At 43.5% G+C, this 27,855-nt stretch overlaps 2 protein-coding genes across 6 annotated transcripts in view; one reads left to right on the forward strand and one right to left on the reverse strand.

The window, feature by feature from the left end:
- The window catches only part of pkd1a (polycystic kidney disease 1a), a 286,990-nt gene extending 277,509 nt beyond the window's left edge, over positions 1 to 9,481 (forward strand). The window contains exons 46-47 of the mRNA XM_063059334.1: positions 941 to 1,255; positions 5,601 to 9,481. Of these exons, the coding sequence (XP_062915404.1) occupies positions 941 to 1,255; positions 5,601 to 6,197 (912 nt within the window). The 3' untranslated portion in view covers positions 6,198 to 9,481. The remainder of the gene's footprint in view (positions 1 to 940; positions 1,256 to 5,600) is intronic.
- A 3,295-nt stretch (positions 9,482 to 12,776) lies between these two features.
- tsc2 (TSC complex subunit 2) overlaps positions 12,777 to 27,855 on the reverse strand; it is a 134,043-nt gene continuing 118,964 nt past the window's right edge. For 3 of the 5 annotated variants that reach the window (XM_063059340.1, XM_063059339.1, XM_063059337.1), the window contains 7 exons: positions 27,670 to 27,756; positions 25,689 to 25,875; positions 24,563 to 24,702; positions 19,884 to 19,962; positions 16,521 to 16,612; positions 15,103 to 15,201; positions 12,777 to 13,561 (listed from right to left, as the gene is read on the reverse strand). In XM_063059340.1, coding sequence (XP_062915410.1) covers positions 13,322 to 13,561; positions 15,103 to 15,201; positions 16,521 to 16,612; positions 19,884 to 19,962; positions 24,563 to 24,702; positions 25,689 to 25,875; positions 27,670 to 27,756 — 924 coding nt within the window. In that variant the 3' untranslated portion in view covers positions 12,777 to 13,321. The remainder of the gene's footprint in view (positions 13,562 to 15,102; positions 15,202 to 16,520; positions 16,613 to 19,883; positions 19,963 to 24,562; positions 24,703 to 25,688; positions 25,876 to 27,669; positions 27,757 to 27,855) is intronic. The other 2 variants (XM_063059338.1, XM_063059336.1) reach the window with 1 other exon arrangement.

Genomic DNA, 27,855 nt, shown 5'->3' on the forward strand with positions numbered 1-27,855 from the left:
AACCAGCAAAATCCCAATCATAACAGTATAGCAACTCTATGGCCATTCGCACTACATGGGGCTTGGTTCTTTTTCTTCTAATTGTGCTCTATGTGTAAAGCTTGTATATAATTTATGTTCATGTTTATATTTTTGAATTTTGAGTATCTGATATGATGTGCCCCATCATGCAAGTTTTTCATTGCTCCTGTGCATAAGGCAATATACACAACTTTGACCTTGCCTGGCAAATCCAATATGGCTGCTTACCCAGAGGCAAAAAAAAAGCTTGAGGAAGTGGGCTCTTTAATACCCTTTTAAGAGGGCATGTGAGATGATGAACATCACCTCTCACTCAGCAAGTATAGTTCTGCCCCCTCCCCCCCCACCCCCCCAATTCCCAGTACTGCACTGGTTGAAGAGCCTAGTCCAGAGAAACTAATATTTAACATCGATGATGTTACAAGTCTAAACACAGGAGCAGAATTAGGCCTTTCAGCCCACTGAGTCTACTCCACCATTCCATGGCTGATTTATTTTCCCATTTCCCTGCCATCTCCCTATAACTTTTGACACCCTTACTAATTAAGGACCTATCAACCTCCATTTTAAATATACCCAATGACTTGGCCTCCACAGCTGTCCGTGGCAATGAATTCCACGGATTCACCACCCTCTGGCTAAAGAAATTCCTCCTCATCTCTGTTATAAAGGGACGTCCTTCTGTTCTGAGGCTGTGATGTCTGGTCCTGGACTCCCCTCTCCAAGTCCAGTCTATGTAGGGCAGGGGACCCCTACCATTAGCCAAGGGAGCTGTGGACCCCAGGTTAGGAACCCCTGATCTAGGGGCCTTTAAATATTTAGTTTTCAATAAGATCAATCCCCAGTGACTGGGCCTCCACAGACATCTGTGGCAATGAACAGGCAATGCAATCTGTAACTGTTAAACTTGATTTTTCAGGTCTTCTCCACCAATTTTGATCACTTCAAGAGCTTTGGAGACAGCATGCTCTCTCTGTTCGCCATGATCCAACGCGGGATCTCCCTCCGGCACTGTTCCTTCGAGGGCCCGAGCCTGTGCTCCGTCTACTACATCAGCTACGTCGTCATGGAGATCTGGGTACTGCTGCGGCTCTTTGCGGCCGTGCTGATCCAGAACTACCAGGCGATGAGGCTGGAACTGCACCGGCCGGCCGTGGAGCCACAGGAGTACGAGCTGGTGGAGCTGTTCGTCAGGAGACTCAAGATGTGGATGGGAGTCAGCAAAGCGAAAGAAGTAGGTAGACAGCACTTCGTCATCTACTTGGCCAGGCTGAAGTCATCTAGTGTCCAGTCTTGTAGGAGTAATGATACCAGGAACTGATTGTGGTGGTATTGGGTGTCCTGTCCACAAAGCCCTAAACTCAAAAGGAGATTTTAATTCCTATCCAATATAGATATCTACGAGTAGCCTCTCTAAAGGGAGGTTATACTGTATCCACCCCACTCATCAAGGCCTAACTTCCTTCCCTGTCTGGCCTCAACAGCGAGGTTAGCTACCGTTACCGACTGCTTGAGTAGTGGGTCACCCTTTCCTACCGAGGAGGGGATATATCCAACTAAAGATGTAGTTTAAACACAATTGTCTGAATTTAAATGTGTATCATTAAAAATAAAATAAACTAAGTCTTCACATACATTTATCATTCAGAGGATTTCCAGTTTATAAAAGATTTCCAAATTACAACAGATTTACAAACTACGAAGGATTTCCAAACACTAGTACAATTCTTACTAACAAGAAGAACATGCCAAAAAGTTGCAGATGAATAATTCGTCTGTCATAGAAACCAAAGGCCGAGGATTGAATTCTTGTCTTCTTTCTGTCACCCCGTCTTTCTGTATTTCTCCTTGACATTCCTAACAATCCCCATTGCTTTTGATATTTATACTATTTTCTACTAGATGACATCATCTGCATGTGATGTTTTCCAGATACTTTTGCAGAGACAATGTAATTCACACAGATGGTCTTAAAAGCTTCTGGTGACAAAGATTCCAAACATCCACAATTAATGCTGTGAAGGCTGATCCAATGAGTATACAAACATCCCAACTTGTAACCATGTTTGATGTGCTAAGCGACATAACCCAATAACCCCATTGTCTTGTGTTTGACAAGAAAACTCCTGGTCACTTCACTTTGCAAACCTGTGCCTCCAACTTCAAGCTTGCAACTTACATTAAGAATTGGAGACTGCTCCTTGCTCACAACAAAAAGTTGAGCAATAAAATTTGTTAAATTTACAAGGATGTTGCTGAGACAGGAGGATCTGAGTTATAAGGAAGGATTGAATAGCTTATGACTTAATTCTTTGGAACATAGAAGGTTGAGGGGAGAGTTGATAGGGGTCTACAAAATTATGAGGGGTACTGATAGGGTAAAGGCAAGTGGGCTTTTTCCACTGAGGTTGGGGTGAGACTAGAAATGGAGGTCATGGGTTAAAGGTGAAATATTTAAGGGGAACCTGAGGGGAACCTTCTTCGCTCAGAGGGTCATGGAACAAGTAGCCAGTAACAAGTTTGGATAGGTACATGGATAGTTGGGTTATGGAAGACTCTGGTCTGGGTGCAGATCAATGGTTCTGGGCAGTTCAGCATGGACTAGATGGACTGAAGGGCCTATTTCTGTGCTGTACTTTTCTATGACTCTATAAGTTTAACTTTATCACCAGCAACTCTGACCCTCTGGAAACGTCATGCTGCTATATGGGAAAGCTGGCATTATCAATCAGCCTCTCAGGCTCTTGAAAATTAATATTGATCACAGCTCTCGTTCAGGATTTTCCCCTGACTGTAGCTAGACAGAATGTAACAGCACACACAAAATGCTGGAGGAACACATGGAGAAAAATGTTCTGGGCTGAAAACCTTGGTCAGGACTGGAAAGGAAGGGGGTGGAAGCCAGAATAAGAAAGTTAGGGGAAAGGGAATGAACACAAGCTGTCAGATGTGGGGAAAGGTGGGTGGGTGGGGGATGAAGTGAGAAGCTGGGAGGTGATAGGCAGCAGACGTAAAGGGCTGAAGAAGGAGAGAAGAGTGGACTATGGGAGAAAGGAGGAGGAGGAGGAACACTGGAGAGAGGTGATGGTCAGCTGAGGAGAAGAAAAGGAGCAAGAGGAAAAGAGAAGGCGGTGGGGGGAAGAACTCCCAGAAGTTAGAGTAATTAATGATTACGCCATCAGGTTGGAGGCTACCTAACTGGAATACGAGGTGTTGCTCCTCCAACCTGAGACTGGCCCCATTGTGGCATGATGGCATCGATCGATGTCAGAATGAAACAGGAAGTAGAATTTAAATGGGTGTCCCCTGTAATTGCCCCTAGGTTTAGAATCTGTGCAGAGTCTATGAAAATGTAGAGAGTTAAAATAGGAGAACTGGTGTGAGTGGGATCCTTTAGGTTGTCATAGCCAGCGGGGAGGTGGTGGGGCTAAGCTCCCACTACCTATTAAATGCTCCCCATGGCATGCATCTCAGATAGTCTCTGACAACCAAGTCCAGCTCCTGACCTTCACGTGTAGCTTAGCAGAACTGCTTCTTGCGACAGGAGAAGGGGCAAAGGCAGGTTACTGGGCGACTTAAAACCAGTCAGTTTGGGCAGATGGCGGCTCATCCAGGAGAAGGAGAACTCTGATCTCAAACCTCTGCTGCCTTGTGGCTACACCCACTCATGAGGAACTCATTGGCAGTAAACCCCAAGGAGAAATCTGGAGCTGGAGGTCCTAAGGCAGTCCTACGTTGAGCTCAACGCTGACTGGCAACTCTTGCAACACCAATGGTACCAAACTGCATCAGTCTCTGCCGTTCCTTTGGATTCATCAGTTGCATGGAGAGGGGGAGCCTACTGCATGGGCAACAGATTTCTCTCCATAGTGTACTGCCTGGATGTAACGTCCATGGTTGACCCCGACCGATGGAAGGACTCCTCCTGGTGTGAGTGGGTGATTGATATTCAGTGTGGACTACAGGGTTACGTGCCTGTTTCCCTGTAGCGTCTCTCTGCCTTGACCACTTTAGTCAGAGAAGGCTGAGGAGATATTTGTTTGAAGTAGGTAAAATAACTGTCTAACATAATGACCAGAATGGCCTACTCCTGATCCTAATGTTTGTTTGTGGGGCAACGCCTATGGACCACCAGGTCATCGGCCTTGTCGCGTCTGAGCTCAGCAGCGGGCTGTGGACGTCTATGTGAGAACCTCTGTGTTGGGGAGTTTACCCTTGCCATCTGCCTCAGGCTGTGCATGGGGATGAATGATGGTGAGAAACTCTGCTTTGTGTCCCAGCAGCGCCATCTGCAGGCACATCACACAAACTGCAGCTGCTTGACTCCACAATAAAATTAATCTGCCGCATTACAGGGCAGCAGTTCTGTACAGAATAGGGCCTATTATCGGTGACATACAGCATGGCATTAAATTTGTTGTTTTGGGGCAGCAGATCAGTACAAGGCATTAAAATGGTATATAACTTACAATAAAAAAGTGCAATAGATGCATTTCAGGTTCATTTATTCATCACATGCTCCAAGTTCAAAGTAAATTTATTATCTGAACATATATATGTCACCATATACAACCCTGAGATTCATTTTCTTGCAGGCATACTCAATAAATCCATAATAGAATAATAACCCATAATAGAATCAATGAAAGACCACTCAACTTGGGCGTTCAACCAGTGTGCAGAAGACAACAAAACGTGCAAATATAAAAGGAAAGAAATCATAATAAATAAATAAATAAATAAGCAACAAATACTGAGAACATGAGATGAAGAGTTTCTTGAAACTCTTCATTTGTGGGTTGTGGGTACACTTCAATGATGGGGCAAGTGAAATTGAGTGAAGTTGTCCCCTTTAGTTCAAGGTTGAGGGGTACGTGTAGTTTGAGACATACAGTCACGTTTTACTGTGTGCTTGAATTCAGCTCATCAAGTCTGCTCCACAATTCCATCATGACTGATCTATTTTCCCTCTCGACCCAATTCTCCTGCCTTCTCTCCCTAACCATTGACACCCTTACTGATCAAGAAACTATCAACCTCTGCTTTAAACACACCCAATGACTCAGTTTCTCAGCTGTCTGTAGCAATGGATTCTGTGGAATCACCACCCTCGACTAACGTAATTCCAACTCATCCCTGTTCTAAATGTGTGTCCTTCTATCCTGGGGCTGTGCCTTCTGGTCCTATACTTCTCTACTAGAGGAAGCATCCACTTTAGCTAGACCTTCCAATATTCAGTAGGTAGCAACTCTCCCTCCCCCCCCCATTCTTCTAAATTCCAATGAGTACAGACCGAGAGCCAAACACTCCTCACACTTTAATCCTTTCATTCCTGGGTTAATTCTTGTAAACCTTGTTAATATTTTGTTACTGTATGTGCTAGATTGGGACTATTGTGCTCTGTGTGACGATATGAACTGTGTTTTGCAGCTTGGGCTCTGAGGAACAATGTTTCATTGGGCTGTATACATGCGTATGGGTGACTGACATGAATGTGAACTTGATTGGGTTTCAGTAAGAGTTTGCGGATTCTCATTTCCTACCTGTGTTATGCAATGTTCTTTTTTAAATGTTCGCAGTTCCGCCATAAAGTCAAGTTTGAAGGAATGGTTCCCTTGCCCTCGCAGTCGTCCCGAGATTCAAAGTCGACGTGCCTCCACACCGCCAGCACCATCTCAGACATCTCCTCCTCGTCCTCATCCTCGTCTAGCGAGTCCACCCCAATGGATGCGCTCCCCCTGGCCAGCCCCAACAAGGCAACACAGATAGAGGTGAACATCCACCGACTGGTCCCGTTGGTCGAAGCCCTGCTGGAGCAGTTCGACAAGGTGAACAGCGTGACGGAGGACGTCTACCAGGTGGAGTGTAAGCTCAAGCACGCCCAGGACAGGATACAGCAGAGGAAAATTAGCACAAAGGCAGAAGAGCTGGTTGCAACGTATAGGCGGATGAGAGCCAGCAGAAGGCTGAGTGGCAGTCACCGCTCTTCTATCCGAGCTCCGGTAGACAAGGCGAGGATGAAAGACGTACAGCTAGGAAACAACCCGTTAGAAGCCTGTGCAAAGGAAGCCCTCAAAGGCAAGGAACCCAAGCCACCTCGCAGAAAAACTAAAATGGCAGACAAGATGGGCCTACAAGTACCAGGGGATCACCAAGTTCTCTCTAACCCCGAATAGTTGTTGCAGACAAAAGTTCAAAGCAAATTTATTATCAAACTATGTATATGCCATCATATACTACCTTGAGATTAGTTTTCTCAGTGTGAGAGAGTGACTTTTTTAACTCCACTCTAGAAGGTGGCGCCACAAGCAATTCTGCAGATGCTGGACATCTGGAGCAGCACGGAAAGGAGCTGAAGGAACTGCGTGGGTCAGGTCACCTTCTATGGACGTTCCAGGTCCAGTCCCTTCTCTGGGGCTTGAAAGAGGGGAGATGGGCCGTTTGGGAAAAAAGGGAGTGGTGCAAGAGGTGGCAGGAGATAGGTGGATCTAAGTGAGGGGTTGATGGGTAAATGAGGGAGGGGGAGGATGGGAATAATGCAAGAAGTTGGGAGGTGATAGGTGGAAGTAACAAAGTGTTGAAGGATGAATCTGATAGGACAGTAGACCATGAAATAAAAAGGAAAGAGGGAAACCATGGGGAGAATTTCCACTTATCACCTCCCAGCTTATCACATTGTACCCACTCTCTAGCCCCCTCCCACCCCCAGATGCACCTATCACCTGCCAGCTTATTATATTGTGCCCACTCTCTTCCCTCCCACCCAGATCCACTTATCACCTGCCAGGCTTTGTTCGAACCCTTCCCCCTCATCTCCACAACCTTCTTATACTGGCTAACGTCCCACTTTCTTCCCAGTCCTGATGAAGGGTCTCGACCCGAAATGTTGGCTGGTCACATCCCTCTGGAAGTGCTGCCTGACCTGCCGCGTTCCCCTGGGGACTTCGTATATTGCTATTGAAACCAGTGGCCTTGAGTTCTTTTAAAAAAGTAATAGCTAATCTATCTCTTTTGGCATTGGCCCAACTTGTTTGAGCAGTAAGAGGATGGATTTTGGATTATCCCCTTACTTCTTTTAAAATCCTCTCCCCCTCCCCACCACCTAAAGGCTGAAATGGTTCAGCATGGTGATAGTGAATGGACACCTCCTGCCACCAGAACGGACTTCATCCATGAAAGCTCTAGTTTTGTATTAAACAGTGCAGTTCCTTGTCCTGGACTCAGTCAACTATGGGAAATCTATCTCCCCCTCCCTTCACTAGAATTTAATACAATCGTTAGTAGCTAAAACCAAGCACATTATCCAACTGCTGTCATATTGTTGCGAAGGGTCTGTTCAGCACAAATGGCTGCAAGAAAAAAAAAGTCACAAAATGCATTCAATATCGTTGTAGGTGGCAGCACGTGACGTTATTAACTAAACGGGTCAGAACAAGCCTTAAAGGACAGATATTTTTAAGAGATAAAAAGTTTCAAAAAGGACATATTTTTAAAAGTGAAATTTTTTTCTTAAAGGACAGATATTTTTTAAAGATGAAAATCGTTTACTTTATATACATTAACAAGCACTTTAAACTGAGGATTGTTCAGAAGGAGAGATTGTATAAACTTGCTTTAGCCATGCATCAGAAGGATGCACTTATTTAAAAAAATGCCGTTTTAATCATTTACTTTTGAACTGCATTCATTTGATCAGTGAAGAGGAAACAAGTGTACACAATTAACTTTACAGGACAGTATTTTTGCCTACGTTGTGGTAGTGACAATTCTGTTACGGAATTTTCAAAGGTCAGGTGAGTGTTATTTTAACACTGAAATTAGAACATGTTTCATTAAAACAGTCCCAGCACTACGATGAGGCAGGAGAATGGAAATGGATCAACCATTATGAATTAGTAGACCACAATGGGCTGAATGGCCTAATTCTGCTCCTTTGTTGTATGGACAAAAGTATTGTAAAATGCACATTAAACTGAGAACACATTACTGAAATAAGTGGCTGTGGGGGGGGGGCGCGGGGGCAGAAATGAAAATTTACGAGTGCATGTAATAATTACAGGGAAAATAAATATCACCACATTCAAACAAGTCCCAAGAAACAATGTGGCTCACCACCCTTATGCATTGCTGGAGTAAGTATTTGTATGGATGAAACAAAAAAAAAAATTGATTTTTTAGCGAGTTAAAACATTCACTGTGTAAATGTACAAAATGGTTATTTTTTGGTCCCATGTAATCAAGGGTGTGAAACCATAGAGTATTGGAGTGAAGATTAAATTTCTCATGAATATGCTGGTCATAAAATCACATTATTGTTCCCACTGGGTAAGCATTGATCAACTTTGATCAGGCACAGTGATGGTCAATGCTTTATTGATGAATGGGCCCATCTTCATTATGAACAACATAGAACAGGCCCTTCAAACCACAGGGCTATGCCTGTTAACCTGCTCCAAGATCAATCTAACTCTTCCTTCTTATATAGGCCTCCATTTTTCTTTCATCCATATGCCTAAGATCCTTTTTCATCCATGTCCCTAATGTATCTGCCTCTACCACAAGCCCTAGCAAGCACGTTCCACACTCTGCCCAACCATGTGAAGAAAATTACCTCTGACATCCCTCCTATACTTTCCTCCATTCACCTTAAAATGTTGACCGCTTCGTATGAGTCATTTTTGCCCTGTGTCTTGTCCCCTGTTTACCCAGGTTTAGTTTAACCAGGAGATGGGATGCCACAAAAGTAATTCATTATTGCTACTTAACTTTGGAAAGACAAATCTGGGCAGACTGTAAACCTGAAGCCCCCTTTCATTTTCTGTGGTTTACTTTCTCTGAAGACGGAATAAAAAGATGAAGTGACACCAACTCGTTCACGGTGTGAGAGCCAAAAGAATCAACATGGAGGATTCGCTGTTGAATTTGTTCCTCGCCTCCTACAGAACTCTACCAACCCCCAGCTTCTCTTCCTAACAGCACCACAAATGGGCTAACCAAAGGCATTTCTTTTCCCCAACCCCAAAAACATATGACTGAATTATATTTTTGTGAATAAATCATGTGTTTCAGCATAAGCTTTTAGATTTCTCACTGAAATGCTGCAGGATATTCAATGAACACTTAAACTGATAAATAGGCCTGTTAAAAGGTTATGTAGTGTTTTATTATAAGATGCATATAATGTGCTTTTGTGCCAAATGCTGATTAAAAGAGTACTAAAGATTGTTTATAAGGTTGCTGCTTACTTATTCAACTGGTAATGCAAGGTCTGGACTAAACCTTTTGACAACAGCTAAGGAAATTGCATCTAGTTAAGTAAACCTGGCATTAAAAGCTAGATATTGACTAATGAATTATTTGATTTTATTTTTAAACAGCAAATATTCTGTATAAATTCTAGCATAGAAAATATTCAGTGTATTCTCACTCACATTTATACTTCAGCCAGCAGAACACAGATCCCCCATCACACAGAATCTCTGCTGCAGACTGCTGGTTTGGAATATGAACTCTGGACAGCTTCTTCATTGCCAGTAAAGCAATTCCAGAATCCGGTTTATTATCACTGACGTATGTAATGAGATTTGTTGTTTTCTGGTGTCAGCACAGTTCGCTCATTATGTGCTGTGTAGTATGACGTGGGCGATCATGGATTTTCCATGACCATTGTTGTTCTTGGCAAATTTTTCTACAGAAGTGGTTTGCCATTGCTTCTTCTGGGCAGTGCCTTAACAAGACAGGCAACCCCAGCCATTACCAATTGTCTTCAGAGATTGTTTTCCAGTGCATCAGATGTGTTTCTGATGTAATGATTACAATTATTTACACCTGGTTTACTTCTGCATTAACACAGTCTACTGATAGTGGAGGGGGAGTGGTGGATGGAATAATTAAATTTGTCCTTAAAGTCAAAAACCTTGGCTGCTCACGGCTGTGGATTCACTTTCAGCTGCAGATTGATCGTTAGCGTCCTCAGTGCTGAACGTGCTTTACTGTTTGCGAGATTTGTTTGAGGCACTTCAGTGCGGACTGGGTCTGCAGCCATTGACCTCGAGCAGTACTGACTGACTTGCTGGCTGTGGCAATGGCCTTCAGCTCCTTGACCGGCTTTCCTCACCTCGATGCCTCTTGGCTATGGCTCACTTTTGGGACTAGTTTAATATGTTATTTGTTTGCTTTTTGCTGTTTGCATGATTTGTTCTTTTTTTGCATGTCTGATGGTCTTGTGTGGAGATTTTCTTTAAACAGGTTCTATGGTGTTTGGCTGTCTGCAAGAGGACTAATTTCAAGGTTGCATACTGTATAATTTCATAGTACGTAATTGAACTTTGAACCTTTTCAAAACAAGAACTGGTGTTGAACTTCTGGATCCTTGACTCTGCATCAGCCACTGTGGGTTCAAAATGTCTATACCATTGGTGATTTATGTAGGGTTTTATAGAGAGGTGATTTAAAAAGGTGCCATATTCCCTCTGCTGTCCATAAGGAGCTTGCATATTCTCCCTGTGACCCACAAACACTAATACGTTAACGATTAATGGTATGGGTCCTTGGCATCAAAAAGGTTTGGAACCCTGGGCTCAAGTATCCTCCCACATTCCAAATATGTACAGGTTAATTGGGTCTAATTAGGCAGTATGGTCCAGTTTGGCTGGAAGGATTGTTTTATCGTGCCACATCTCCAAATTAAAATTAGGCCCACCCATAAAGGAATGCTTTCTTTCTATCTTCGTCCATTAGGACATCACTCAAAGTTGATGGTGGTTGTAGTGTCTACTGGGACACTTACGCTGGGCTAATCCATCTTCGCTGTTGGCTATAGATTCTCAATTCTTTTAGTACAAAGATCCATGCCCTGAGGCCTGACCCTTTGAGTAACTACACTGAAATGCACTGAATCAAGGAGTTTTAACACACTACAGCCCAGTACAGGACCTTCAGTCTACGATGTTGTGCCAAACATTGAAACTACTCCAAGATCAAACAAACCCTTCCCTCCCAAAACAGCCCTCCATTTTCCTTTCATCCATGTGTCTAAGAGTTTCTTAAATAACCCTAATGTATTTCCTCTACCACCACCACCCCTGGCAGGGTGTTCCATGCACTCACCACTGTTTAAAACAAAACCCATCTCTCACATCCCCCCCCCCAACACTTTCTGCCAATCACCTTAAAATTATGCCCCCTAGTATCAACCATTTCTGGCCTGGGATGAAGATGCTGACTGTCCACTCTATCTACAGTAGATCTCATTATCTTGTACACCTTGAGCAAACCTCCTCCTTATGCAGCATGAAGTAAGCCTCAGCCGAATTTAGGCATACCAACCAATTTGCCTCCCTGTATTTGTCTGTAGTTATCCCATATTGCTCTAAACTAGGGGTTCCCAACCCTTTTTATGCCATGGACCAATACCACCAAGCAAGGAGTCCATTGACCCGGCCTGAGGTTGGGAATGCTTGCTCTAAATCTTTTCTACCATTTGCCCGAAGTCCCCTTTAAACTTCTCTCATTTGATGCCCTCTGGTTTCACGCTCCCCCAACAATGACAAAGTCCATGACCATTTACCCTCTCTATACCCCTCATGAATTTTTTTAATAAGCTTCTATAAGGTCACCTCTCAGCCTCCTACCCTCCAAGCAAACACATCCAGCCTATCCACTGTAACACACACAAGATGCTGGAGGAAACAGCAGGTCAGGCAGCATCTATGAAGAGGAATAAGGAGTTGTCATTTCAGGCCAGGACCCTTAACCAGGATTGGAAAGGAGAGGGAAGAAGGCAGAATGAGAAGGTGGCACGAGTCGAAGGACAACAAGCTGGCAGATGAAGCCAGGTGAGAAGCTGGGAGCTGATGGGTGGAAGAGGACAATGGCTGAAGGGGAAACCTGATAGGAGTCTGGGGAAGGAGGAGGTGCACTACAGGGAGGTAATAGGCAGGTGAGAAGGGGTAAGAGTGGAACCAGAATGAGGAATGGCAAAGGAGAGAAAGGGGAATGGGGGAGAAATTACTGGAAGTTGGAGAAATCAAAGTTCATGCCATCATGTTAAGGTTACCAAGACGGAATATGAGGTATTGTTCTTCCAATCGTAGAGTGGCCTCATCCTGGCAGTAGAGATGGCCACTGACAGACATGTCAGAATGAACAAGGGAAGTAGAATAAAATGGTTGGCCACTGGAAATCCACCTTTCTGTGGACAGAGCAAAGATGCTTGATAAAGCGGTCCACAATCTACGGCATGGCTCACCGTTAGAGAGAAGGCTGTGCTGGGTGTAGGTGACCCCGACAGTGTTGCCTCACCTAGAAGGATTTTTTGGGGCCCTGGGTGGAGGTGAGAGAGGAGGTGAATGGGTAGGTGTAGCACTTCTTTCACTTGCAGGGATAAGTGCCAAATGGAAAATTAGTAGAGGAGGGATGAATGGACAATCATGGGGGGGGGGGGGGGGGGGAAGAGATAAAGACGTGTTTGGTGGTAGGATCCTGTCAAAAATGATGGAAATTGTGATGAATGAGTGCTTATCAGCCTATCCAGTCTCTCCTTATGATTCAAGCCCTCCAGTCCTGGTAATATGAATCTTTTCTGCACCTTTCCAACATAATGACATTCTTCTAACTGTCAGGCAAGCAGAACTGCACACATTAATAACTCCAGCCAACCCTTTCTGTTTAATAAAAAAAGCAATGTTGCAATTTAAATTAATATTACCAAATGAAGGACTTGAGGAAAAGTGATTCTGGGGTTGCAAAATTGGAGAGAAACTGAGGAAAGCTTTTCAAACGAAATTTATTCACTTTTACTGGAGACATAATTACAGCATTTCAACACACACCTGTGTTTAAAAACTGTGTGAAGATTAACAACACACCTTCCTTTACAAAGTAATTGCACAAAATAGAGTTATTACCAGATCAGTATGGAACTTGTGCCCTTGTCCCCAACACCACATCCATGTGGAAAGGCTGTTCCAATCATTCCTCAACACAAGGGCAACTAAATGGTCACTTGCTCAATACGCCAGTCCACTGGTGTCATTCCGGGGCAGTGCAAGGGGGGGGGCGGGGGAGAGAGGTGGCTCAGTCCATAACCACCTGCACGTTCATTCTTCAAGCGGACTGGCGTCAAACCAGGGTGCTCTCTCTGAAGAGGGCAGGAGGAGCAGCTTTTCTTCTTCACAAAACAGTGCAGTGCAAGTCAAATCCCATCCCACGGTAAACTAAGCACCGTCTGGCTTCTATCACAGTATGGCAGAGGTATTGCACACTTCAGACAGGGCGCGAGAACGGCGAGGGGGCTGCTTTAAACAAAGTCTGTGAAGTCATCCACGGTGGACATCAGCCTCTTCCGCTGGCCAATTTCAGCGCCAGCAGGCGGAGGCGGCGCGTGCTGCGGTTGGTAATGGTGGTGGGGGAGATGCTGCTGTTGTGGCTGGTGATGATGATGGTGGGGGTGGTGGTGAGAACTCTTACTTTGGCCGGCGGCGTGCATCTGGATCAAGGAGATTCCAGCGCTCTGGCGATACTGCAGATCTTCACACACCTGGGTCAAGACAAAAAAACAAAACCCTTTGTTCAAAAAGTACCCGGCTCTACTTAACCAATCAAGTGTTCTATCACAAGTACAACACAAAAACCCAGTGGGTTTGATGGTAAGAATGCTGGGGTCTCATACAAGTTGCAGCACACAACTGATATTTACCCCCAAATGGTAAATGCCCAAGATTGGATGCCATCCTTTATTTTACTCCATTTTACCATTGCTCCTGTGTCTACAGCTACAGGAAAGATATCAGTACGATTGAAAGAGTGCAGAGAAAATTTACAAAGATGTTGCCAGGACCTTGAGGACCTGAGTTATAAGGAAACGTTGAATAGGTTAGGACTTTATTTCCTGGAATGTAGGAAAACAAGAGGAGATTTGATAGAGATATGCAAAATTATGAGGGGTATATGCAAGCAGGCTTTTTGCCCCCCCCCCCCACCCCGAGGTGGGATGAGAATACTAGAGGTCATGAGCCAAGGGTGAAAGGTGAAATGTTTAAAGGGAAAAATGAGGGAAAACTTCTTCACTCAGGTGGTGGTCAGAGTGTAGAACGAGCTGGCAGCACAAGTGGCAGATGCGGGGTTGATTTCAACATCTAGGAGATATTTGGATAGGTACATGGATGGAGGTGTACAGAGGGCTATGGTCTGGATGAAGGTCAACGGGACCAGGCAGACTGATAGGTTGGCACAGACTAGATGCTGCAGTCTGTCATGACTCCGACTCGCTGTAGCCACTTTAATTCATCTACTCTTCCCACCTCCTCACTGGATTCTATGCACCACCTCCAACCTCTGTCACCATTTGCCTACCAACCTTCCTCACCTGGACCCACCTATCACCTGCCATTCTTTGGCCCTCCATCAAAGAAAGAATGAGCTGGTATTGGAGAGGGTCAAGAGGAGGTTCACAAAAATGATCCCACGAATGGAAGGGTTATGAACGAGGAGCTTTGGGTGGCCCTGGACATGTACTCACTGGAGTTTAGAAGAATGAGGGGGGGAGGAAAAAAAATCACATTGATACCTGCTGAATAATAAAAGGCTTAGAAAGAGTAGATGTAGAGAGGATGTTTTTAACAGTGCGGAAGCATAGGGCCAGAGGGCACAGCTTCAGAATAGAAGGACATTGCTTTGGAACAGAGCATGTGGAGGAATTTCTTTGACCAGAGATTGGTAAATCTGGGGAATTCAGCTGTCTGTGGGGCACAGGTCACTGGATATATTTAAAGCAGAGTTGATAGGTTAGGTTCGTCATTAGTCAGGGCATCAGTGGTTTCAGGGAAAAGTCAAGAGAATGGGATTAAGGGAAAATAAATCAGCCATGACAGAATAGTGGAGAATCTTGATGGGCTGAATGGCCTAATGCTAATTCTATGTCTTATGGTCAACTTGCTGAATTCTAGAAGTTTCTATGTTATTCCAACTTGCCGCCCTGCTCACTGTCAGTCAACTCCATTCTCTAAGCATTTTGGGCATACAAGTTTTTCCCTGAACTCCAGTTTGATATTCATGTTTATGGAGTCCAGTTGATAGTACCTTGGATCGAAGCCGTTTGATCTGCCGTAGTCTTGCTAGCCACTTGCTTGCATACGCCTCTGAAGGAACGGCACTTTTGTGATGTACAAGTGAAGCCATCTACAGCAAAGAAAATAAATCACTTTAACAGTAATTAGCATTCAAAACTGTTTCACATTGACCTGGTAGAGACACAATATCAGTGTCTAAAGGTAAAGACGACACTACATTTCATGTTTTCTTGAAACACATACAAATTTAAAAATACACTCGGAGGCCACTACATCATCTACCTCTTGTACCTAGTAAAGTGGCTACTAGGTGTACGTTTGCAATCTTCTGCTGCTGTAGCCCATCCACTTCGAGGTTCAACATGCTGTGCATTCAGAGACGCTCTTCTGCACACCACTGTTGAAGCTCGTAGTTACTTGCGTTACAGTTGCCTTCCTGTCAGCTTGAACCAGTCTGTCCGTTGTCCCCTGACCTCTCTCTCATTAACAAAGACGAGAAAATCGACAGATGCTAGAAATCCAAGCAACACACAAAATGCTGGAGGAACTCAGCAGGCCAATATTTACCAGAATGGCCTGGACTCTAAAGGTGAAACAGAGGAGAGATGACACTAAACTAAAGGAGGTTCATGAGAATGATTCTGCGAATGAAAGGGTTAAAGTAAGAGGACCATTTGGTGGCTCTGGGTTTGTACTCGCTAGAGTTTAGAAGAATGGGGGGGGATCTCAATGAAAGCGATCCAATGTTGAAACACCTAGATAGACCGGACATGGAGAGGATGTTTCCTATAGTAGGGAAGTCTAGGACCTCGGGCCCTTTAAAATTGAGATGAGGAAGAAGTTTTCTAGCCAGAGGGTGGTGAATCAGTGGAATTCATTGCCACATTTGACTGTGGAGGCCAGTTCACCGGGTACAGTTAAAATGGAGGTTGATAGGTTGCTGATTGGTAAGGGCATCAGGGGTCGCGGGGAGAGGCCAGGAGAATGGGGTTGAGAAGAAAATAAATCAGCCAGAGAGGAGTGGAAGAGCAGACTCAATGGGCTGAATTGCCTGCTTCAACTCCTGTGCCTTATGGTCTAAACAGGATAGTAGTCCATGGGATTTAGAAGACTGAGGAACAATTTGACTAATAATTCATAGAAGAGATGCCTATGGAGTATAGATGAGGTAGAGAGACCACAATTTTCTTCAGGTAGGGGAATCTAAAACAAGAGGGCAGAGGTTCAATGTGAGGGAGAAGATTTAATGTGAACCTGACAGGCAAGATTTTCCACACAGAGGGTGGTGTGTATATGGAACGTGCTGCCAGAAGTGGTGGAACATGTACAATTGCTACATTTATAAAGACTTTCAGATAGGTAAAACAGTCCTAAACTAGTGATATCATTCTGCTAAGAAACTGAACTCAATGATGTCCTTTTACTTACATTTGCATGCAATGCCATCTGACGCACCAACAGAGGTAGATTCTTGTCCGACACAATCCGAGCCACACTTGTGTCAACCAGACCCTCCATGTCTAAAAAAAAACATCTGTAAGCCACATAGAAAATGCTTCATCTTTATCACACAAGCAACAGAATCCCAACAAAATTACACATTTGCAAAACAACAAAAATGATCATGCAAAGAAGTTCAGAATGTTAGCAGGCAGCTCCAGCAAGTGGCTAAGCCAGCAAATGGCATGTCTGCATCTTTGCAAAGGACTGCAGTTTAAGAATAGGAAGTCTTTGTTACAGTTGTAACGGAGCTGGGGAGGTCGCACCTGGAGTACCAAGCAGTTTGCATTGGCTTACCTAAAGATATAGTAGTATTGGAAACAGTTCAAAGGGTGAATTAGTAGGCTAATTGCTGGACGAAAGGGTTATCCTGTCGAGAGGTTGGACAGTTAAAAGTTTGGGTTGTGTTTCTTGGCGTTTATAAGATCAATGGGTAGTTTTATTCAAATAAGACGATAAGACATAGGAGCAGAAATAGCTACTTTGCCCATCAGTCTGCTCAGTCATTTGATCATGGATGATTTATTATCCCTCTCAACCCCATTCTCCTGCCCGCAACCTTTGATGACTTTATTAATCAAGAAGCTATCAACCTCTACTTTGAATGTACCAAATGACTTGGCCTTCACAGCTATCTCTGGCAATGAGTTTCACAAATTCACCACCCTCTGGCTTCTGAGAATATGCTCTCTCTCAGCTCCTCTGCTATAGGAAGCATCCTCCTCCTGTCCACTATCTAGGCCTTTACATATTCGGTTCATTTCAGTAAAATTCTCCTCATTCTTGTAAACTCCGGGGGGTAAAGGCCCAGAGCCATCGAACCCTGAGACCACAAGACCGAGCAGGAGAACTAGGCCATTCAGCCTGGATTCTGCTCCGCCATTCAATTATGGGCGACTTATTTTCACTCTCAAATCCACTCTTGGGCTTTCCTCCATAACCTTAGACTTCCTTACTAATTAAGTACTATCAATATTTGCTTTATATACATGCAATTACTTGGCTTCCACAGCAAACACACCCAAGGGGGGCATGACAGGGGAAATACTGAGATGTTTTCACTCATGGATTAGTCACAAACAAGGGGACATGGCTATAAGATAAGGGGCTAGCCACTTAAAACTGAGGTGTGTAGAACTTTCTCTGGGTAGTGAACCCATGGAATTCTTGGCCCGGAAGGGTAATGGAGACCAGATCACTAGAGATCGGTGTGGAAGAGGTAGATACATACTTTAAAGATAGAAGAGTAGGTTATGGGGAACAGAAACAGGAATGTTGAGGCTAGCATAAATCAGTCATGATGGGGCGGCATGGTAATGTAGTGGGTATCTCAGCACTTTACACAGCAGCGAACCGGGTTCAGTTCCCACAGCTGTCTGCAAGGAGTATAGACACCCTCCCCCGTGACTGCATGGGTTTCGGTTGATAGGGTAATTGGTTATGGTAAATTGTCCCATAATTAGGTAGGGTTCAATCGGGGGTACTAGACGGCACAGCTTGAGGGGGCCAGAAGGGCTTGCTCCACCCTGCACCTCAGTAAATAAATATCTCATTGGTGCAACACACATCAAAGTTGCTGGTGAACGCAGCAGGCCAGGCAGCATCTCTAGGAAGAGGTGCAGTCGACGTTTCAGGCCGAGACTTTTGAAATTTGAACTTTCAAATCCCTTACACTCTTCCTTCAGTTAGTCCTGACGAAGGGTCTCGGCCTGAAACATTGACTGCACTTCTTCCTACAGATGCTGCCTGGCCTGCTGCGTTCACCAGCAACTTTGATGTGTGTTGCTTGAATTTCCAGCATCCGCAGAATTCCTGTTGTTTGCGTTTTAATCTCATTGGTGCAGCAGGTTTGAGGTACCAGATAACCTGCTCCTATTTTCTTGTGTACGTCCATGTAGGTGAAGTTGCAAATGACTCCGCTTCTGTTCAGGCTGTGTTCACTGACACTTTCAATGTGTCAATTACAGACATTGCCAAGGGTGAAAGGGTTGTAGATTCGAATCCCAGACCAGCCAAGCACAGAATCTGCCCCCCTGGTTTGCAGAACCTCCTTTCCAGGACCTACTCGGATATCCCGAGGAGACTTCCAGCTTTTCTGGCGTCGGAGGCATTAAGGCACACGGACATTGACAAAACCCAAGTAAGGTTGAGCTGATGTTCAACCCCATTTCACAAATTAAACCGATGGGGGAGACTGAAACATCAAGGCGAACGCAGAGAGCGAGCGCCACGCGCCTGGCTTTTGATCGCTGGTGGGATTGCTCTGCTATTGGAGAGGGGAGTCTGGCTTTTGATCGCTGGTGGGATTGCTCTGCTATTGGAGAGGGGAGTCTGGCTTTTGATCGCTGGTGGGATTGCTCTGCTATTGGAGAGGGGAGTCTGGCTTTTGATCGCTGGTGGGATTGCTCTGCTATTGGAGAGGGGAGTCTGGCTTTTGATCGCTGGTGGGATTGCTCTGCTATTGGAGAGGGGAGTCTGGCTTTTGATCGCTGGTGGGATTGCTCTGCTATTGGAGAGGGGAGTCTGGCTTTTGATCGCTGGTGGGATTGCTCTGCTATTGGAGAGGGGAGTCTGGCTTTTGATCGCTGGTAGGATCACTTTGCTGCCGGAAAGGAGACTTTGGGGAAAGGGGTTGATGTGCCTGTTCCATTCTCGTTTGCTTTTTTGTGTGGGGAGGGGGGATTTGGGGGCTGGTGATCATGCTGCCATTCTTTTCTGTCTTGGTTTCGCGGCTATCCAAAGAAGAAGAATGTCATTTATAATTACTTTGATAATAAATGAACCTTTGAACCTTTTTAGGGACTCAATTTATTATGTCCATAGAAAAATTTAGACATTTGAGATGCATTGAATTTAAACAGGTAACCAGAAATTTTGTTTTATTTAGAGATACAGCATTGAAAAGCCACTTCTGGCCCTTAGAGGAACTCTGCTCCAGCAATTCCCAACAACCTTGATTTAACCCCAAGATAATTGTGGGACAATTTACAATGACCAATTCACCTACCCAGTATGCTTTTGAACTGTGGGAGGAAACCAGTGCACCCGGGGAAAACCCTCCCATTCCATGGGGAGGACATATAGAGAATGCCAGAATTGAACTTCGAACTCCGACGCTCCAAGTGTAATAGTGTGGTGCTAACCGGTATGCTACCGTAACGCCCCATGGTATTATGTATTCAGGAGCTAGCAACCAAGTAATGCCAGGTGTTAGACAACTCTAATGAGTGAACATACATAACTGGCTCAGAGTACCAAGCAAATGGCAGTCACTCGCACATTGATCTTTACCTTTACGTGCTTGCAGGGTTACCAGGTTGCTTTCGAAGTCCAGAGGTTTAATAATTACTTCCACAAAGTTAAACTGACCCTATTAAAATCAACAGAAAAAAAATTATCAGAGCTAAAGGTTTTGTAAAAGCAGATGTATAGATTCATATGACAATATCCAACAAGGGAATACCATGAGACAACTGAATGTTATAAATGCAGTACAAATCATAAAACTAAACTGAAATAGGACTAGATAAGCTTTCATCTTCTCTACCTAGCTGACCTAGGCATGTGCTTTTGTTTCCTACCACTAGTCTACATCATTTGTTCCCTAAAGAATGAATTTTGGTTATATCTCAGCTTTGAACATGTTCAGCCACACCGCCTTCTTTGTTAGAGGATGTTAAAGATTCACCACTGACTGAAGAAATGTCTTTGATCACTGACCTGAATAGCCGATAGAGGTTGACCCTTGATCTCAATGCCCCAACCAGGGAAGAACTTCCCTGTGTCTACACAGTCCAACTGCAGAGGAATTCTGGAAGGTTTAATGACTTATTTTAAATTATTCTAATCTCCAGACAATAATGGCCAGTCTAATTAATTCTGGGCCTCTAGGGTTCCTAACAAGCACCCATTCCAGGAACCAATCTGGTGAACCTCACTGCACTCTGAGAACTTCCTTTCTAAGGCAGACCTTCTCAAATGTTCCAGATGCAGGGACCTATATACATGTTTGAAATAGGACGCCTCTACTTTGACATTCAAATCCTCTTGCAATGTACCATCTGCTTTCTAATTATTTGATGCAAATGCATGCTAACTTTCACTAATTTGCATAAAAGGACACCCAGGAACTCTGAACACCAACACTTCAGCTTCTCATGTCACCATTGTAAAAAAAAAATAACCACTTGCTCTAATTTTCTAGATCTTTAGTCACATATTTCATCCACCATGACCTCACCTATTTACATATCCTGTCCACATCCCTTCTTAAAGTGCCTCAACATGGCTCGCAAGTTCAGGAACTTAAAAGCTAAGAAAACCTCATATAGAGATGACAGCAAGTAAACAGATAGTCAATTGAATAATGGAGATATACAAGAGGCTACAAATGCTGGGAACTTTCCTCAGCTTTCTCCACCTTCACCCTCTCCCCACCATTTGCCCCTTTTTTTTTGTCTGCCTCTTTCTATCATCCACCCTCTGCCCCTCAACTCCACTCTCTGCTTCCCCTACCTGGCTCAATTTGTCCGTTATATTACATCTCTCCTCAGTCCACCAATCAAGTCGACCTCCTCTTTAACCTAGACACCTCCCCTCTCTACTCTCAGAGCTGATGCAGGATTTCGACCTGAAACATCGACCACCCTGTTGCCTTCACAGATGCTACTATCTCACTGAGCTCCCCCACCAGATAGTTTAGATTCAGATTTAGAGAATCAATGCAGCAACAGACCCTTCTGGCCCAACAAGCACACACCCAGTTACACCCATGTGACCAATTAACCTAACCATTACATCTTTGGAAAGTAGGAGGAAACTGGAGTATCCAGAGGAAATCCACGTGAAGAACATACAAACTTCATACAGACAGCAGCAGAAATTGAACCCTGGTTGCTGGTACTGTAATAGCGTTACACTAACCGCTACACCACCATGCCATCCATTTATTGTTAACAATCACAAAACAGTCATCTTCACTGGGAAAGATAATTCCAAAATTACCATTATGTTCTAATGATCCAACACGAGGTATTGATATTCAGATACAAAATGAAACAGGCTAATGGCGTAATTAAGTGCTGTTTCGCTTCTAACAGGTTTCTTCTCTTTATCGGGACACTGTTATTCCTTTTCTGCCAATACAATGACCCAAGTTCTCCATTAATGACTTTAACAGCTCCAAGGTGTTTCATACTCTTCACCATCTTTTTGGGAAGCAGCTTTTCTAATTTCCTAAGATGATTTTTTTTAGCAACTAATTCTGGTATTTATATCTTCTCTACTTCCAACCAATACTTTGTGTTTTTTTTTACTGTGTTCTTTATGCTTATCCTGAAGCAACAGGAGGAGCTGGTGCATTATCACAAGTCCTGGTTATGCAACTGCTCACACCAGATAGAGAATATGAAGAGTATTGATAATGGCAGGGGTCACTGCCTTACAAAGACACTGCCCAGAAGGCGGCAATGCCACACCACTTCTGTAGAAGTGTTTGCTTACTTATTATTTCTTTCTTTCTGAATTTGCACAGTTTGAAATCTTTCACACTCTGGTTGAATGGCCAAGTTGGGTACTCTTTCATTGATTCTGTCATGGTTACTATTCCACAGATTTATGGAGTAAGCCCACAAGAAAATGAATCGCATGGTTGTATATGGTGACATATGTACTTTGATAATAAATTTATTTTGCACTTAGACCATGATTATCTTGGCAAATTTTTCTAAGACCATGATCATACAACACGGCACATAATTAGTGTTTTTTTTTAGCAGCATCAGATCTGAAGTAACAATCATTTTGTTCACGTTTACACTTGTGTATTGATGAATGACATTAAATAATCTTGATTCCCTTCCATAAAATGTCTATCCAGTTGCCACTTTACCAGAGAAAAGATCACCAGTCCGTCAGATATGCTAATAGATCCGGACATTCGTAAAGTTGTAGAGTGCAGAGCATGCTGGCTTATTTTCTGAACAGTCAGTTCCTGGCAGGATTACTAATTTCAACTCAGTACACGTTCCTTCCGGTGATTTCTAATGGCAGCAAAAACCCTAATCTAGGTATACAACAGATGGGTTATCCACTTGAAAACTGACTTGGGAACCAAGTGGGTTTGTCTTGGGCTAATCCAAATAATGAGCAGTTTCTTCACCCACGGCCAGAAACAAACACAGTACTTTAAGAGCTGCAGAGATACAGGAGACTGCAGCACATAGAGCAACAGAGAGGGATCATCTATGTAAAGGAATAAACAGTCGACCTTTCGGGCTGAGACTCTTCATCGAGTCTGGAAAGGAAGGGTGAAGATGCCAGAATAAGGTTTGGGTGTGAGGGAGGGGTGGGGAGAGAGAAAGACTACAAGCTAGGTGATACGTGAAGCCAACAGGTGAGGGAGGGGTTTGAAGTGAGAAGCTGGGAGGCGATAGGTGGAAGAGATAGAGCTGAAGAAGGAATCTAATAAGTGGAGAATGGACCATCGGAGAAAGGAAAGGAGGAACACCAGGAGAGGTGATAGGGAGGTAAAGAGGGGAGCCAGAGTGGGTAATGGAAGGAGAGGGAAGGAGGAAGGGGGGGAATAATTCAGTGCCTCAGACTAATACAACATAAAAGATTTACTGTACAAAACCATCCTCCCACAAAATCTATTACAGGAAATCATATCCTTAAAGATACACTTCAAATACAGCAAATCTCATTAATATGACTCAGCACCACAGAGCCACAATTGTGGTCGGGAGTTGCACAAGTCTCTGAAGGATTGGGTGAAGTTTCAGAGAGTTTGCTGACCCAGTGTCTTCAGGTATCTCACCACTGCACTGTGCTTCTTTGTAAACCCATGGTTAAATACATTGAAAGAATCCACAGAGATTCAAAAAAAGAAGATTGAGAAAGTCGGGGAATGAGGGAAGAGTGCAAAAAAGAACAAGAGGTTTCAAGGTGGTTTCATGTCATTTCCAGTACACAAAGTGTAAAGAATGAAATAATTGTTACTCCAGATCCAATGCAGCACATAAATTACACAATAAGATAAAAACACAATAATAAAAAATATAGCTTATATGCATTGATTGTACAGTACTGTGCAAATGTCTTAGGCACATATATATATCTAGGGACATTCACACAATATTGCATTTGTCAACGCGGAGCAGTGAGAGTATGTAAATCTGGCAGGAGCAAAGTTTATTGGGAATGGCGAGGGCGGAGTGCCACGGGAGGGATGAGGGACGGGCGGCAGGGGTGGAGTACCAGCAGTAGTGGTGCAGGTTCAGACCCACCCAGCCCTGAGACACCATGCAACTCGTCTGATTCCTCACAAATGGTTTATTGATCGTTATAGAATGTCTCTCTGGTGTTTCTCATTCCCTCCCCCCTCCCTTCCCCTTTTGCCAACCATGATTCCCCTCTCCCTGTCCCCTCCCACTCTCAGTCTACAATAGAGACCCATTTCAGAATCAGGATAACCATCACTCACATCATGAAATGTGTTTTTTGTGGCGGCAGTACAGTGCAAAACAAAATTATGATAGTACTGTGCAAAAGTCTTAGGCACCCTAGCTATACATATGTGCCCAAAACCTTTGGACAATACTGTACGTCCAAAAAGTAACACTAAGCACAGAAGCATCTGAAAGAAGTGATAAAGTAGTGGTGTTGGGGGTGTGGTGGGGTAGGTTAATGGGTGAAGGTGTTGATCAGTCTTACTGTTTGGGGAGAGTAACTTTTTGAGTCTGGTGTTCCTGGTGTGGATGCTTCATAGCATTGGGACAAACTGGTGAGGATGCTATTGGGAGAAACAGTCCAATAGCAGGGTGGATGGGATCCTTCATGATGTTACGGACCCTTTTCTGGGAGGGCGGGGGAGGAGGGGGTGTATATATACACACACAGTCAGTGATATACTGACTACCTGTTATAGAGTCTTACTGTTCATCACAGTGCAGTTTCTCGTTCAAATTTACCTTTATTGTTCCCAGTTTGTATTCTTCTTCTGTGTCCTTGTATACAACCACCACATAGTCATTGCCTATGTGCCGTTTCTTGTCGCAACAGGCTGGATCGGATTCTCTGTTTGGCATCAGAGTCGCAATGTGAAAGATTGCTTTAATAGGACAGGAGAGAACGAGAGTTTGTCACTAAACTGAAGGAAGATAGGGAGCTGGAGGAAGAATGGCTTTGCAAACGAGGAGATTTGATCACTGCCACCCTCATAAGAGCACACTAGCCCAGAAGTCCAACAAGTTGGTCTTTAAACAACTCACATGCCAGATATAGATTTACCCTCGAACACCCATTACCAGGGCACAGTCTCAGAATAGAAGGATATCCCTTTAGAAAAGAGATGGGGAGCAATTTCTTTAGCCAGAGGGTGGTGAATCTGTGGAATTCAATGCCACAGACGGCAGTGGAGGTCAAGTCATCAGGTATACTTAAAGCAGAGATTGATAGGTTCTTGATTAGTAGGTGTAAAGGTTACAGGGAGAAGGCAGAAGTATGGTCGTGAGAGGCACAACAAAACAGCCATGATGTATTGGTGGAACAGACTCAATGGGCCAAATGGCCTAATTCTGCTTTTGTGTCTTACGGTCTCCTCTGGCAGCTTCTTCTCATGCTAATGGGTGGGGCTAGATTTGGTGCATTTGACAAATTTTCTCCCAACAAAATCAATGAAAAGGTGAAAAATACTGGAGGTAGCATATATTTATAATGAGAGGGGGAAAATTCAAAGCAGATTGTGAGGCAAGTTCTCTCTAAAAACAATAGTGGGTGCCAGAACCTAACATTCATGGTGGTGGTACAGTTAGACCTGATGGAGGTGTTTAAGCTTTAATATGCAGACATTGGAGGGATTTCCATTGTGTGCAGGCAGGAAGGATTTGGTGTCATAAGCCTTATTACTCTGGCACAACATTGTAGGCTGAAGGGCTTATTCCTGTAATACTATTTGATCACCTTATATTCAAAATTTAATCAACAAAGAATGGGTGATTGAATTATCGCTTATTTTGCGTTATGAAAATTAAAGCATCCCTGAAACAAAGCCTGCATTTATAACTCCCATCCCTGTACACACACAAGATCACCTACCTTGCATGATGTCGTCATGCCAACAGTATGTAAACTGCCCATCATCACCATATGTGTCCAAGCCACCAAGGAAAATTTGTTCTGGGTTGCAGTCTTGGAGATAGATTAGTTTACCAAGGCCAGTCAGGAACTGTGCATACCTGGATGATCCATATGCATTGGACAGGATTTCAGCTTCATTATTAGTCTGAAACAAAGCAAAAACTACTTAAAAGTTAGGTCAAAAGCTCTCAGAATTAGCTGAAGATCTGTTTATATTTAGTGAAAACTTTGACCTGGGTGAAAATACAAGATGAAATTTCAAGTCTGCCTGTCTAGGTACCATATCCTTGCAGAAATTTCAAGTACACAATTAAAAAGAATATGATCCTAATTATTTTCAAACCCTCTATATCATAATATACACATAATCTGAAGGAACTCAGCAGGTTAGGCACCACCTATGGACGGTAATAAGGGTCTCAGGAGAAAAACATCGACTGTTTATTATCCTCCATAGATGCTGCCTAACCTGTTGAGTCCCTCCAGCATTGTGTGTGTTGCACTGGATTTCCAGCATCTGTAATATGTAATAATCAGAAGCAATTCTTCAATGTCATGTGGCTTAAAGACTTCAGAAACTACCCAACACTCAAAAGGTGTTGAAAGCATTATGCAGCAATGCAGTTTTTAAACTATCATTCCAAATTTCCAACTCTCACTGGAATAACTTCCAATTAACTTGAATATAAAACTCCAACAGAATTTTTTTTAAAAAAAAGAGCATTTTTATTACCATAGTGATTTGTAAGGGCTTATGTTTTGCAATTTTTAAAAATATAAACGGTGAACATTTCACTAAGGGGAACAAGTGACCTTCCATTAATATGGGACCAACAAACTAACAAAATGTTCCGTAGTGCTTTACAGCAGCGTCGACTAATGCTGATGCAGTGGCAGGTAGGAGATTCTAGGGTGGATGAGCAAAGGCAGGTGACTTTACAGAGCATCTCAAAAATAGAGAAAAGGTAGAGAGAAGAGGAGGGAGTTCCAAAGCTTGGGATCTTGGTTGTTGAACGTATAAAGGAATGATTACGTTAATTAGCCAGGAGTTACAGGATTAAATATAAAAACAGAATTTTAAAACCTTGGTATCATTTAACCAGAAGTCAATATACCAGCTCTGTTTTTACGAAAACTTGAAAATCTTAAAACACCAGATTTTTGCGTTGTTTATTTCAAACCAGACAAAATGACTAGCTTAAAGGAAGCACATCTGTGCAAGCAATTATATATTCGTGAAATAACAATTCCCTTCCCACTCTAAACACCAAATGTTAGATCATCCGATGATCTAATAGTTCCGTGCAGAACATGTTTCATTGCCGCACCCCTCCCTAGCCAATGTTCCCAAAAAAAATCCTCCTGTCTCTGACTCTAACAAAATGTGGCAAGGGAAAACGTCAAGCCAAAAATATCTGATTCTGCAGTAACATAACATCTTTGTAATTTGTACAATATACTCAGATATTACTCCAGCAAACTTTCAACATGCTGGGCCCTCTGCTAATCATACAATGGGAAATGTTCTCATGGATAATATCAGTGCAAATAAAGAGGGCTTGTTATGGCCCATATTCTTCAGGGATATGAATCAGGGCTTAGTGCAAAAGTGTCCATTAATGTAGTTAACCAAGTATACCACAAGATATCAGAGCAGAATCAGGCTATTCAGCCCACCGAGTCTGTTCCGTCATTCCATCAAGGAGGATGTTAATGACAAAGGAGCATGGAGGGAATGAGAAACCCTATCACTTGTTGTAGAGACAGTCGAGCAGTGCTGTGCTAATCAGCAATGTCACTTCTGAACTGCGGGGAATTACTAAGGGAGAAACATCAATTCCAGCAACATCGGTCAGCACTCAAGTAAAGAGCTGTATGTGGGGTACAAGGTTAGCGAAAGTTGGTCAGTACCAACTTACTGACATGAAGATATCCTTACCTGTCCTTCCCCAACATACACAACTCCAATTTTGTGTGTATCGTATGGTGGCATCTGATCAAGGACTTTAATGGCTCGTTCTGTGATCTAAGATTAACAAAACTCCCCATTAGTTACTTGTTACGTTTCTCAATGATCAAGGATACACAAAATAAACATTAACCAGACTTGCAGTTAATACTTTGA

Source organism: Mobula hypostoma, chromosome 9 (assembly GCF_963921235.1).
Source record: "Mobula hypostoma chromosome 9, sMobHyp1.1, whole genome shotgun sequence".
NCBI classification, from domain to species: domain Eukaryota; kingdom Metazoa; phylum Chordata; class Chondrichthyes; order Myliobatiformes; family Myliobatidae; genus Mobula; species Mobula hypostoma.